Source organism: Sardina pilchardus, chromosome 4 (genome assembly GCF_963854185.1).
Source record: "Sardina pilchardus chromosome 4, fSarPil1.1, whole genome shotgun sequence".
NCBI lineage: Eukaryota > Metazoa > Chordata > Actinopteri > Clupeiformes > Clupeidae > Sardina > Sardina pilchardus.
The window spans coordinates 23,714,238-23,728,068 of NC_084997.1; the positions used below are offsets into that span (position 1 = coordinate 23,714,238).

The following is a 13,831-nucleotide window of genomic DNA, read 5'->3' on the forward strand; positions in this document are numbered from 1 at the left end:
CAACATCTCAAAGCCCCCCAAACTGCATACACGCACACACCCACTCATGCACACACACTTTTAGTCAAATGCCCTAACTCATTTACAGAACATCAGAACTGAAGAATAAGACTTAATGTGACCGTAACACAAACCGACAGGACCTCAACAGCACGGCTACTATCATGCCTGGCAACATCCTCTTCTATTGCAGTAAACATCTCTGTGCATCAAAAGTTACTAGGCTATCCACTGAGAACATCAACAACATGTGCTGCGTTCATATTAACGTTTCATTAATCACAGGCTGTCTCATGGGCCAGCGATATTATACCCTATTAACTTACTGTAACACCATATCACTAACCATGCTTCTACCCACAAGAGGCGGGGGGTCCCATATTAGACGTGAGGGCTCAGGGGTTGCAGGAGCAAGGTTGCCCCAAGTTCCACCACAAATCAATACTTGCTGCTGTACATGAAATAACGAGACAATGGAGACAGGCTCTGTTCTCTCCTACATATTAAAACGTCGCACGGAATACAGCCGTTGATTTTGTCACTAGCAGCCAACAGAATGTAATGTATGGAATAACCAAACGAAATCACCACTGCTTTCCATGGTCCTGATTCCATAGCTTGATGTAATGTGCATGCCAATCCAGAAGAGGGCAGTATATTCCCCTTTGTTGGAATGTGCTCCGCTTGAAATAGTCTCGAAGAAGTAATGCAAAGTGCAATGGCGATAGCAATTTCACTGTTTTAGTTATGAAAATGCCATCTGCAGTCATGATGTCTGAAAATTTTGACAAACTTCTGGAGCAATGCGAAACACAAGAGTTAGAGGTATGTTACTACCACAAGGCAGTTGAGCAGTGCTACCACAGCTTTCCGCGAGACAGCTTTGATTTGCTACAATTCATTGTAACGTTAACGTAAGCTAACGTTAGCTATAGCTAGCGAATTAAGTTAATAACAAAAATTACCAGAATACAATAGAGTTTATCTGGCTGATGATATATGCTTGAAAACATGAATTTAACCTGGGTTCTTGTACACCGCCGTCATGCCCATATTGGCTGAGAAAGCCGATTTGGCTGGCTTTACGTCAGTTAATATCTGCCTTGCTAGATTAGTTTGGCGCTGGATGATGGCAAGTCAGTGGCTTCATAAACAGTTATGACTAGTCAGGAGTCTTAGAGAGTCTCGTCATTTGCGACTGCCTAAAGTGAGGTTTCTGTCGCATTTTTTAGCTTGCTTTTAACAACTGAGGGGTTCAAGAATGTCAAGAAAGCGATTTGCTAATACCTCAAGTTAATTATGTTAGCCTGTCTAGTTTCCTGCTGGAAAATGTGTGATTATCACTTGCAAAACCCCCAAGCCAGTGAATTATTCCATTGTGTGCGGGAGGATGTCCATATGAGCGTGTTGTCGAGCTGCTTACTTACCTGTTTGGGTACAATAGTTGTGTTGGTTAACAAAACGTGTTGCATTCAAACTTGTGACAGCTGATGATGATGCTGTCTGTTCTTCACAGGCACCTGGTGGAATTGCCACCCCACAAGTCTATTCACAACTACTAGCTCTTTATCTGCTGCACAACGACATGTAAGCATCACTATTTTTCCCCCATATCCAGTATAAACTATTGTTTTCATTTCTAGTATTTTGTGCTTATCGATGCTGTTTAATTCCCAGGAACAATGGTAGATATCTTTGGAAGAGGATCCCTCAAGCTATCAAAACAGTAAGTACAATGTAGCTGGGAGACAGGTCCTCCGTAAGGCCATGGCTATACCAGATTTTACAAACCATCCCTTCCATTATACATTTAAAATCCCCCCTTTAGACTGAAGGCTAAGAGTCCTGTTTTGTAATAGGACCAAAAGGTCTTTTGTCCCCAGTGTAATGATGAATTCACACACACACACACACACACACACACACACACACACACACACACACACACACACACACACAGTATGTTGCTCATCTCTCAGTAGATACCTTGGCTGGTGTGTGGTCATCTCGTCTTGTGCTGTCTGCTGTCCTGTCCTGTTGTCTGATGTTGCTTGTCAGTTATCTGTATTGTATTGTTGTATTTATATAGAGTCTATATTTTGTGTAACTTACCTGTGTGCAAAATAAGTTTCCCTTTGGGATAATAAAGTTACAGAACTCAACGGAACTGGAATCAATAAGTAGAACTGGAATTGGAATGATTGAATTTTGCCAATAGCCAACCCCAATCACCACATGGTGGTGCTCAAGGACAGGCTTAGGTAGTGCCCTATATAGGCCTTTTTTCACCGACAGAGAACCGGCTCCGTTCCCGTTCGCGAACCAACATTTGAACCGTTTTCACCAAACAAAAGCCGGTTCGGAACGTGGCACCTTGGTTCGGAAGTTGAACCAAAAAATAGTTGGTTTTTCCTGCGAACCGGAGTGGGCGTGTCATTGCGTCTTTCAGAGGGAAGAAGGCTAAAAGCATGAGTTTTCCGTCCATATCAACTGTTGCCATGAGTAAACAAAACGATTCAACTAGCATTACACTGCAGACGTTAACTAGCATTTTAAACAGCTAGTTTCTGCCGTTTTTATGGGACAACTGGTCATATCATTCTCCCGTTTATGCATCTCATTAACTTTTGATTTTGCATGCACCACCCATTGTTGATGACACATCCTTGGTTCTGTTCAGAACTGGTGTAAATGCAGGCTGGTTCACTAGATAGCACCACGGTTCAAAGAATTCTGAACGGCACCAGTTCAACACCAGGTTCGTTCTTGGTGAAAAAACGCCTTATGTCTCATAAAGCACTAGGCTTAGGCTATTCGTTACGGACAAAATTATTTTTAATTCTAACAGAGGTTGTAGTTGAACATGTATTGTGGATGGATTAGTATGTCAACATATAGTTATTTCTGGAGTTGCTGAGACACATTGTCTGAAGTTACTTTAGTTTTATGGTTTGTTTTAATTTGATTGGGCGTAAATGTCTGGTGTGTAGATGGTGAATGTATCACATATGTCTGCGCACCATAAGATATTCATTTTGGAGACCTTTGCACATTTAAAATGGTAGACATTACATTTTATTATTTTAGATGCTGATTGACTGAGAGATGATGACAGAGAGAATGAGTGATGTGATTTTATTTTGTATATGTTGCCAACTTTACAAACCATCACTGGTGGTTGAAAATTAAATGAATGAAAACCTATTGCTGATATGTACATAGCTGTAGACCATCATTTAGGGATGCACAATGTTGGCTTTCTGCAGATGCAGATTACATTTTCATTAGAAATGTAGATTTCATCGTATCTGGACAGATGCTGCTTTCTCTGAATCATAATAGCTTCTGCTGATTATAGTCTCTCCGATTTATCTGCCAGGAATATCTGCCGAATTTGTCATATCTGCCGATACCGATGATGCCATTCTTAAGAAATAATCTGCTAATACTGATGTCCTGCTGGTAATAACAAGCATCCCTGCCATTCATAATTTCTTTAGCAAAATGTCTTAATGGAAAATAGTAAATACACTCAGGATGACGTGAAGGTGATTCTTTCTTATGATAAAGAGGTACTGTAGTTTGGGGGAAGACACTTGGCTTGTTCCTGCCAAGGGCCTCACTCCGCTTTAATCGCTCACTTCCCAGCTGGACTTTACATTGGTACTCTCTCCGCTGTGATTGGATTTGCAGGCGAACCCCGAGCTGGCCGCGGTGTGGACAGTGGGTCAGCACATCTGGCAGAGAGACTTCCCGGGGATCTACACGGCCATCGCCGCATTCCAGTGGTCTGAGAGCATCGGGCCCATAATGGAGGCGCTGCAAGGTACAACGGGGGTTTCCTGCCTGCTTGCCTGTTTTTGGGGGTCTGCTGGGAGTCACTGTGGTCGGTCCCCTGTTTCCGTTTCTTCTGGTGTTTGGGGGTTTGAACGAGGAGGAGGGTGTGATTTCTTTCACACCACTGCCTTGTCCTTGGGTTGAAGGCAGCACCAGCCCCATTTTGTTAGTGCTGTTTTTTTCTGATTGTACTTGCAGAGCGTTTTAAGATTCTTGGCAGATCCTTCAGGCCTGGACTTAGGCCTAGCTAGCGCATACCTCTGTGTTTGTCAGTTTTTCCCTCCATTGAAAAGCAGAGCTAAAGAATTCAACATGCTTGGGAGTCGGACTGTCATTCAGTTGATAGCTGTATTCATGATTGCAAACGCATGTAATTGTAAATCTTTGTTTGGCCCAAGGTATTTTAGACTGGGAAAATAATATTGATTTCTGATTCTCTGGGTACAACTAGAAGTAAATGAGAGAGTTGAAATGAAAGAGCCTGAAGAGGCATAATACATGACATGTACAAACTGTAGGTCTGATAACTGTAGCTACGATTGTGTGGGCTTTCTAAAGCCTCTCTTGGATACAAATGGAAATGAGAATTTTAGGTTTGAAGTTTACTAGCAGTTGGTTATTGGAAGTCCAACTGCACCTCATTACTTACAGAGAGAGAATGAGACTGAGTGGTGAGAATGATGAATTACAGTTATTGCAGATGTGAAGTTGTTATGGTGCCGACCAAACAAGTATCCCTTATGGCCATTGTTTCTCAGAAATGCACTGTCTTCGTGAACTGGTCATCTTGCTCATGGAATGAAGTTGTGTTAGTGCAGTTGACAGACATGATGAATTCACCTTTGGGCCAGTGAAGTGATGTTATAGAGATGTGTTATAGTCTTGCCTTTTGGGTCATTTAGACCACCTGCCTAGCAGCTGTTTCCCCTCAAAGAAGCCCAAATTGTGATTACAGTCAGATGGGCGGAATGACTCAGTGTGGTGATTTGTGTGTAAATCTTGTCTTGGGTGTTCTGTCTCAGTTAAAATATTTGTCTATGTTTTCTTCACGAGTCAGTAGTAAAATGATTAAAAGAGCTGATAAAGTAGGAACAACACACTCACATTAAAGCAACACTAAAGCACTTTTCCTCTGTCGCACACACGCTATTTGTTTATCCAGCAAATTACAATGTCCACAGACAAGGTAGAGAATGTTGCATGATTTTACTAAGCATCGACATCGAAGCAAGCCACATCGGTAGTTTCTTTTGTCTCATTTCATTGAACTACAGATACGCTACCCTATCTGGTAAAGTTACATAGAGTGCTGTTATAGCCGATAGAGGGCCGCGAAGTGAAAGTAGAAGTGCCGTTCACCCTGTTACGAGTTGATGAACCGCTGAAATGATTTTGTAAACATTATTTTAAGATACAAAAAACTCCTTAGTAAAATTATTACAAGACCTGATAAAGTAGGAAGGAACAACACACGCACATTAAGTAGAACAATTCTGTCTCTTTTCATTAGTTGTTGCACATTGCTATTTCCAAAATCTCAAAATCAGAAGGAAAATGTGATGTTACCTCCGACTTGAAACATACAGTATCATGTATGTCCCATAGTAAGTTGATGACATTTAGTCAGAAGAGAATTTGGCCTCTAAATAAACTAGGCGAGTGGAAAGCCACATGTCGTACTCCTTTTCCATTCTATAAACAGGTGAAGGGGTAAACAAAATCTAACAAGCTAAATCATGTTTTTTTTCCGGAGGCAGTGACTAGTTGTGTACTCCCCCCGACCCCCTGAAGCAGGGCACACGGTTGTTCTTTGTGAGCTGTCCTGCAACACATCACATGTGCTGTGTTTATCAGTCGTCTGATACCCCAAACCCGTGCTCCCCCCCCCCCCCCACCCTTGCCTCCCCCTGGCCGGGTGACTGGACTGCCACTGCGGCAGACAGGCGACCAGAGCGGGGGCTGGCCACTGCGAAGCGTGACACGACTCATAGCCCAGCAGGGGCTTTTATAAAGTGTCAGGTGGGAGAAGGAGAGGGAGTGGGGGGGGCGGGGGGGGCGTGGGGGGGGGGGGGGGGGGTGGGGCACGTTCTCCGAAAACAGACTCAAAAACAAGCAGGGAGGAATGTGTGACTGGATTGGATGGCTGGCTCAAGTGTCGGTGGCTGCCAGTGGGGTGGTATAAAAAGTCAGGGCCACCGTGCCCTCAGTAGAACAAATGCACTTCATGAGACTGGGCGAGCTGCTATAGAGCTAGTGGAGCAAAAACGTAAGTTCCTGCTCTTCTTTGTTTACTTCTCATACGTAAAGCTCATTTGTGTGAAGGAGCTTGTTTTTTTTAGTTTTTTTTGTTATTGACAAGTTGTCCAACCGTTTGCAAACATATATCCGAACCTTGTTCGCCCCCCCCCCTTTAGCACGACTTTTGACAAGGTCAGATCCTTGTTGACATGGATATCCAACGAGCCGGCTCACTGATGGGGTCCCCTAACTCGATGGAGAGCCTGGAGAAGCAGCTGAGCTGCCCGATCTGCCTGGACATGTTCACCAAGCCCGTGGTGATCCTGCCGTGCCAGCACAACCTGTGCCGCGGCTGCGCCAGCGACCTGTACGACTCGCGCAACCCCTACCGCTTCTCGGGCGGCGTCTTCCGCTGCCCCACGTGCCGCTTCGAGGTGGTGCTGGACCGCCACGGCGTGCACGGGCTCCAGCGCAACCTGCTGGTGGAGAACATCATCGACCTGTACAAGCAGCAGCAGGAGGGCAGCGGCGGCGGCAGCGGCGGCGAGAGCAGCGCCCCCGAGGCGCCCGTCAAGCCCAAGGCGGGCAAGGAGCCCATGTGCCAGGAGCACGAGGACGAGAAGATCAACATCTACTGCATCACCTGCCAGGTGCCCACCTGCTCCATGTGCAAGGTGTTCGGCGCGCACAAGGACTGCGAGGTGTCGCCGCTGGCCAGCGTCTACCAGGCGCAGAAGGCCGAGCTGAGCAACGCCATCGACGCGCTGGTGGCGGGCAACGGGCGGCTGCAGGCGCTGCTGAACCAGATGGAGGAGGCGTGCACGGCCGTGCAGGAGAACGCGCAGCGCGCCAAGCAGAGCCTGGGCGAGCGCTTCGACGGCCTCTACGCCGTGCTGGAGGACCGCAAGGCCACGCTGCTCGACCGCGTCGGCAAGGAGCAGGACGACAAGGTGTCGGTGCTGCGCGGGCTGGCCGGCCGCTACGGCGACCGGCTGCAGGCGGGCTCGGAGCTGACCGACACGGCGGTGCGCGCGCTGGAGCAGAGCGGCGCCGCCGAGTTCCTGCAGGCCTCCAAGGGCCTCATCACGCAGACCAAGGACGCGGCCAAGAGCTCGCTGGCCGAGGAGCGGCCCGAGCCGGGCTTCGAGCGGATGGACCACTTCACGATCAACACGGAGCAGGTGGAGGTGCTGCTGGGCAAGATGGACTTTGGGGTGGACGACGACGAGTTTGAGGACGCCGAAGGGGAGGAAGAGGAGTGAATGCGAACTCGAGGACTTTTGAACGTTGGTTTTTAGGAGTTTAGGTTTGTCTAAGTGAATTTTGAACTGAATGTGGAGTGGAGTGTCGCCAACACCAACAACTTGAATTGCAAAGGTGCCTTGGACAGTATTTTTATACGAAATGTACGGTAGCCGAAATGTACTTTTTTAAGAAAGATTTTTGTATTGTTCTCTCATCACTTTCACTCCATGAGTCTGATTAATGAGTCGGATATCCTCTGTTAATATTGGAGTCTGTGATTTTTGTTCTGCCACAGCAGTTAGCTGTGATTTGAATGTAGAATGTCTAGTAAAGTGCTCAGGCACGTGAATCCATTTGCCATTTTGAATGTCATTCATTTCTAACTGGCCATTAAAACATTGACAAAACAAAAACAAATGATTTCAAATTGCTGATTCCGAACAACAATCAACAGACGTTTTGACTTTTCAGGACACAGACACGTACAGTACAGACCAGAACTCCTCCAGAACAGCGCCTTTACTTTCCAACTGACTTTCTCACTAAACTATGACCCAGTCCTGACTTGAATGCCGCCCATGGCTGGTGAGAAGGGACGGCTATTTTTAAATGTCAAGAGGCTGAGAGGAGCGCTGAGAATAGATAGCCATGAGGGCCTGCTGGGGTCCTATTGCCACCCCCTCCCCCTTCACTTGTGCCGGGCTCAGCAACTCACGGTCCTTTATAGGAGGCCAAAAGGGAAGGTGTTGTGTTAGTATACCATGTCAGTAAACGTGATCGCCACGGAAATAGACTCGAATTGCGTTACCAAAGAGTTTTCTAGGACATGGTTTTATTTTTATTGAGTATTAAAAACACTAAGGAAAGAAAAAACAGACAAAAAACAAACTACAATGTGCCCACAGAGAAGTTTCAGTTTTTTTAGTTTAGGAAAGTGTACCCACTACCCAGTACTGTATGGGCAACAGTTATGATGCATCTTTTCCTTCCTCATTACTCACGTTCAGTTTGCTTATAAATGGAATAGGACATCAGCGTTTAAGGACACTAGAAGTGACGAGACAAAAGAACGTCCTAATGTAAAACAAAGCCAGAGGACCGGTTGGGACAGCATGTAGGGGGGTGAGTCAAACGGCTTTTTCTGTCGTTGCAGCTGTCCGTAACCTTCATGCTTGTTATAGCCCCCCACCCCCACCACCCCAACACACACACACACGCATACACACACGCACACCGTTGCTCTACCGGTGTTGCAACCAAAGTGGTGTTTGTAAACACTGGATGTTGCCATGCTGTAAAACTTAAACGGTTCAAAACATCTTGTGATGGTCATTAGAAGACACTCTACTGGTGGGAACGACACATACGTAACAGCACAATGTCTCTGTAGAGTGGGAATTGTTATGTGCGTTAAGTGATCTTTACATACAGGCCAAAGCACACATACCCCACATGTGTTGTAATGGAAATGTTGCATTACATGACCAGGTTTTGTTTTCTCTGGCAGCAATGACTGGCCAGGTCCTGACCTTAACAACCGATAGGTTTTAAGATCTTCTATGAAGTCTTTTTGTTGTAGACGGATATATACGACCGAGCCTCCAAATAACACAAAATGTGAATTTGGTGCTGCATTCCAACTCCTCGTCCATGTCTGTGAATATTGTGAGAACGATTCTGATTATTTGAATATCAGGGCAATAAAGTTTACAGCTGGACCGTAACGATTTAGATTGGATCACCTCCGCTCAACTAGTCAGTTGTTCATTGACTTCCACAAATTTGTTTCTCTTCCAATACTCACTGACTGCCCTTTATTTTTGGACGGCCACGACCCCGAACCCCATTGACACATTTTGGTGCAAGGATTTCACATTCAGGTGCAAATGAAATACTGTAGCTAGTGTTGAGTTATGAAATCTACAATATTTTTAAGGTGTTTATTTAGTTATTTTACTTTGACCTACAGCTTTTCTTGTGGAAACTGGAAGGTCCTTCTGGAAGGTCCTCCATCCAGCCATAAGATTTGTCTGTCAACAGATAATCAACGAGCTGATGTTTCTTCACAGTGTGATCCTCCAGATGTGTGTGAAGCCAGCTAAATCCGTGTTCTGTCATGCTGCCAGTGAACTTTTTAAGTGGAATACAGTTTAAATTGTAGCCCAGTGTTTTTTCAGTGACCACATAAAATGTTTTCAGATTTGCTGGAAGTATATTCGTTTCAGCTAATTCATTTAAGGGAAACATTATATTATTCCTTTGCTTCACTTGATCTCTCTCTCTTCCTCCCTCTCCTTCCCTCTCTCCTAGCTTCCCTCTCTCGTTCATTTTCTGACGTGAACTGTTTCATATGACTCCTGGTTCTTGTCCGGACCCTGATAGGCAGCTGTTTCTGGTGAAAGAATGTATTTGGCGCCACCTGGTGGCTCTGTTGTTGTCTGTCTGACAATTGTTCTCAGGCTTATCACCATCATTGGCTGTACACAATGGAATTACCAGCTGTCGTAGTCAGTCTTGTTCATTATAGTCATCACAGCTGTGATTCTTCTCTGCCTGCATTGTATCAGTGTTTGGGAAAAGTAAACCTCCCAGAACAGTAAATTAACAATCATTCATCAGCCGATTAATTTTAATCCATTTTTGCCTTTTTGCTTACAAACGTAATCACTCCTGTTGAAGTTTGATATATCACTCCTGCTGAAGTTTGATATACTTGCCATCCTGATGATATGTGTGTGTGTGTGTGTGTGTGTGTGTGTGTGTGTGTGTGTGTGTGTGTGTGTGTGTGTGTGTGTGTGTGTGTGTGTGTGTGTGTGTGTGTGTGTGTGTGTGTGTGTGTGTGTGTGTTCCAGAGTCCACCCGCAGGAGAGCCTATGGGCTCGTAGCTCAGGCTTACACCTCCATCATGGCGGAAGACTTTGCTGCGTTTGTGGGGTACTCTGTGGAGGACGCTGTGAAAGGTGGGTCACTGTGCTGTTAGTCAGCAGTCTAATGCTCTGCTTAGTGCTCTCATTCTTTGAAATCCAATGATACTTTTCTTCTGAACTTTTACGTGCATTATTATTAACATTAACACATTAAAGGATGTTCTGTGGAGCGTTTTTTTTTGTGGCAGGCTTAAAGGGATAGTTCGGGTTTTAAGACACGAAGTTATATGGGTTCCCTGTCAGCAACGTTGTGCATCAGCACTGACTTACCCCCCGACAGCGTCCTGTGAGCCGAGATCCAGCCGGTTTTTGATCGTTTTTGATGCCGGACTATTTTCTTCAGCAAGTTTCTGGGGTTCAAGTGTTTTTCTTCTCAAAACCATATGCGTTCAACAGAGTGATATATTTGCACCACAAAAACGTTGTCCAGCTGTCAGTAGCGCGCAGTGATAGGAATCGCGAAAAATAAGTAAGTGATAACGAGGTTTGAATTTTTCCTGGACAACGTTTTTGTGGTGCAAATATATCACTCTTTTGAACGCATATGGTTTTGAGAAGAAAAACACTTTACTTTCGTGACCCCAGAAACTTGCCGGACTACTTTCTTCAGCATCAAAAACCGGCTGGATCTCGGCTCACAGGACGCTGTTGCGGGCTAAGTCAGTGCTGATGCACAACGTTGCTGACGGGGAACCCATATAACTTCGTGTCTTAAAACCCGAACTATCCCTTTAAGAAACCGTTGACTTGCGCTCCACTGACCTATGTCACACCGGCTAAGTTGGAAATGAGGCCCTACTACTGTATGTCCAAAATTCCGAACTGATCCTTTGACAGATCATGTCAGTGCTGTTTCATGCTATTTCTATTTTATTTGATACATTTGCCGTTGAAAATTCCCTACTGTATGATGTTATTCAGTCTTTTTCACATTTTTAATGAATCCCTCTTGCCAGGCTCTCTGACCTTTCTTCTGTGCTGTTCATTTCGCTGTGTTTTCAGTTCATTTTTGATTCAAACGTTGTGTTGAGTGTGTATTAACAGAACATTTCAGTGGTGTTTCTTATTATTTCTATTTTATTTGATACTTTTGCAGTTAAAAAAAAATCCCTACTGTACTGTAGGATATTATTCAGTCCTTTTCACATTTTATAATGCCTCCTTGCCAGGTTTCTTTGACCTTTCTTTCTGTGCTGCTCATTTTGCTGTGTCTTCACTTCTTTTTCCCTCCATTTACCTTTTCTGCGTGCCCTTCCCCGCCCACAGTCATGCCTTTCCTAAGTCTCATTGGCAGGCAAAGAATTTTTCTGTTACTAGGCTACGGCCAGCGAGCGTTTGATGTGAAATGTGGGAGCGGGTGCAACCGCACAGCTATTAAACCTCTGCTGAACTTTTTTCCCTCTCTCTACTCCCCATCCCTCTCCAACTCCAACTCCGACTCCCACTCTCTCTCTCCCCTCCCCTCCCACTCTCTCCCCTCCTCTCCTCCCCTCCTCTCCTCCCCTCTCTCCCCTCCCCTCCCACTCTCTCCCCTCCCCTCCCACTCTCTCCCCTCCTCCCCTCCCACTCTCTCTCCCCTCCCCTCCCACTCTCTCTCTCCCCTCCCACTCTCTCCCCTCTCTCCCCTCCTCCCCACTCTCTCTCCTCTCCCCTCCCACTCTCTACCCTCCTCTCTGCTCCCCCCTTTTATGCGTAGGAGTGGTCAGCCAAGGCTGGCAGGCAGACCCCAACACACGGATGGTGATGCCGCAGAAGCCAGGTAGGGGACACTGTTTCTCTTCTTTTCTTTTACTCTTTCTCACTCTCTCTCTCTCTCTCTCTCTCTCTCTCTCTCTCTCTCTCCATCCAAACCCCCCCCCCCCCCCCCGTCACCCTCGCCACACTTGTGCGTTTGCCGTGGAGAGCTTGTATCCCGCAGCCTGTCCCTGGGCCTCCCGCCCCCACTCCGTTTCGTAACACTCACATGGAAGGAATTGTGTTCACCGCCGGGAATTATGGGCCACATTTTCCCTGTTCTCTCCCCCCGCGGAGCCCCCTCTCCTGCTCCGTCATATTTCTGCAGCTCTGCTTTCTCTCACACACACTCTCTCTCTCTCTCTCTCTCTCGTCCGCTGCCGCTCCACTTCTAAACATTTCCCATGTAAACACATGTCACATTTGTCTTTAGGTAATACGTACTATTTAAAAGCATGCACTTCGAGAAGGTAGCCAGATACACAACAATACGGAAACTGATCCATCCAATATCATATCAGCGTACAGGCCCTTCCCATGCACAGTCTCGCAACGCTTTGTGGAAGTAGAGGCTCTGTCTAGTGCAACCTCAGCAGACTCAGTAGCTCGGTCCTCACAGACTTCTGTCTACAAGGCTGGATCCGCCGAAGCCTCCCCTGAGGATTTCCCTCTCAGTCGTGTCCAACCATACAGCTCTGGCCCAGAAAACCCCGGCCTCTCAGAGCTGCAGTCTCAGTGCTGCAGTCTCAGTGCTGAACTACCAGTGTTGAACTCTCAGTGTTGAACTTTCAGTGCTGAACTATCGGTGCTGAACTTTTAGTGTTGAACTACTGTATCAGTGTTGAACTATTAGTGTTGAACTATCAGTGTTGAACTATTGGTGCTGAACTTTTAGTGTTGAATTACTACATCAGTGTTGAACTATCAGTCTTGCACGCTCAGTCTTGCACGCTCAGTCTTGCACACTCAGTCTTGCACGCTCAGTCTTGCACGCTCAGTCTTGCACTCTGGACGTTGCCTGACTGAGACCCTTCCTGCTGGTGTGCATCTCCGCTAGCTGTGTGCAGAGAGTAGAGGGCATGGTAGAAGAAGTTGCATTGTAAAGCCCCTGCTGTTTACATCATTGTCACGTCACCAGTTTCCCACAATCAGCTTTGCTTTTGTCTGTTTTGACACTTTCTTGGCTTTGTACAGTGTGTGGCTCCATCAGATTCTCATGCACTTCTCTCTCTCTCTCTCTCTCTCTCTCTCTCTCTCCTACAGATCCGCCCCCTGTCTCTCTGGTTCCAAACGAACAGCAGCTGGCCAGACTCACTGACTACGTGGCTTTCCTTGAGAACTGATAAACGGCCTCCCCTCCTGCTCCTCCTCCTCCTCCTCCTCTCCCTACGCCTTGGCCACCTCACAGATGACACTGCGAGAGTCATCTTCTCTCTCCCCAATCTGGCCCAGAAGGACATCTCGGACTCTGCCATCCACTTTGATGTCCACACGCCATGGTTCAATACACAGCCCAGTCTGCAGTGTCCCCCCCCCCTTCAGATATTCACCCCAGCTTGGTCTATACTAGGACCTGTTTTTTTTTCTTTTTTTTTTTTTTTCAATTTTTATCTTTTGTTTGCTGTCTTCATGATGTGGAAGGTCAAGGCGACGCAGAAGGATGTCGTAAACTGTTGTGATGTTTAATGCTATCGTAACAGCATTGATGAAGGGTAACTTTGTTTCCCATAAAATGCATCTGAACATCAAACTGCTCTGTGTTTTGGCAGTTGTTAGGCACCATTATTTGTGTGGTCTACAGCTGTGTTGAATCTCTCTGAACAGTTTCTGATTAAAGCTTGTGAGATACA

At 46.1% G+C, this 13,831-nt stretch overlaps 2 protein-coding genes across 3 annotated transcripts; both read left to right on the top strand.

Moving 5' to 3' along the window:
• Positions 1-686: 686 nt before the first annotated feature.
• cops8 (COP9 signalosome subunit 8) lies at positions 687-13,831 on the top strand. 2 transcript variants are annotated; one of them, XM_062534712.1, is made up of 7 exons: positions 687-825; positions 1,517-1,587; positions 1,678-1,726; positions 3,685-3,826; positions 10,173-10,280; positions 11,944-12,006; positions 13,245-13,831. In XM_062534712.1, exons 1-7 carry the CDS (start codon positions 748-750, stop codon positions 13,322-13,324), a joined length of 591 nt encoding a protein of 196 aa, XP_062390696.1. In that variant the 5' UTR covers positions 687-747; the 3' UTR covers positions 13,325-13,831. The 2 variants fall into 2 exon arrangements, with proteins under 2 accessions (XP_062390696.1, XP_062390697.1); XM_062534713.1 differs by having other exon boundaries at positions 3,694-3,826.
• On the top strand, positions 5,989-7,749 carry trim63b (tripartite motif containing 63b). Its single transcript, XM_062534711.1, has 2 exons — positions 5,989-6,103; positions 6,252-7,749. Exon 2 carries the CDS (start codon positions 6,285-6,287, stop codon positions 7,335-7,337), a length of 1,053 nt encoding a protein of 350 aa, XP_062390695.1. The 5' UTR covers positions 5,989-6,103; positions 6,252-6,284; the 3' UTR covers positions 7,338-7,749.

Coding starts and splice junctions, on each gene's coding strand:
- cops8 (XM_062534712.1), top strand. CDS start 748: ATGAAAATGCCATCTGCAGTCATGATGTCTGAAAATTTTGACAAACTT. Junction 1,588..1,677: donor TATCTGCTGCACAACGACAT/GTAAGCATCACT, acceptor TTTAATTCCCAG/GAACAATGGTAGATATCTTT. Junction 1,727..3,684: donor TCCCTCAAGCTATCAAAACA/GTAAGTACAATG, acceptor CCGCTGTGATTG/GATTTGCAGGCGAACCCCGA.
- trim63b (XM_062534711.1), top strand. CDS start 6,285: ATGGATATCCAACGAGCCGGCTCACTGATGGGGTCCCCTAACTCGATG.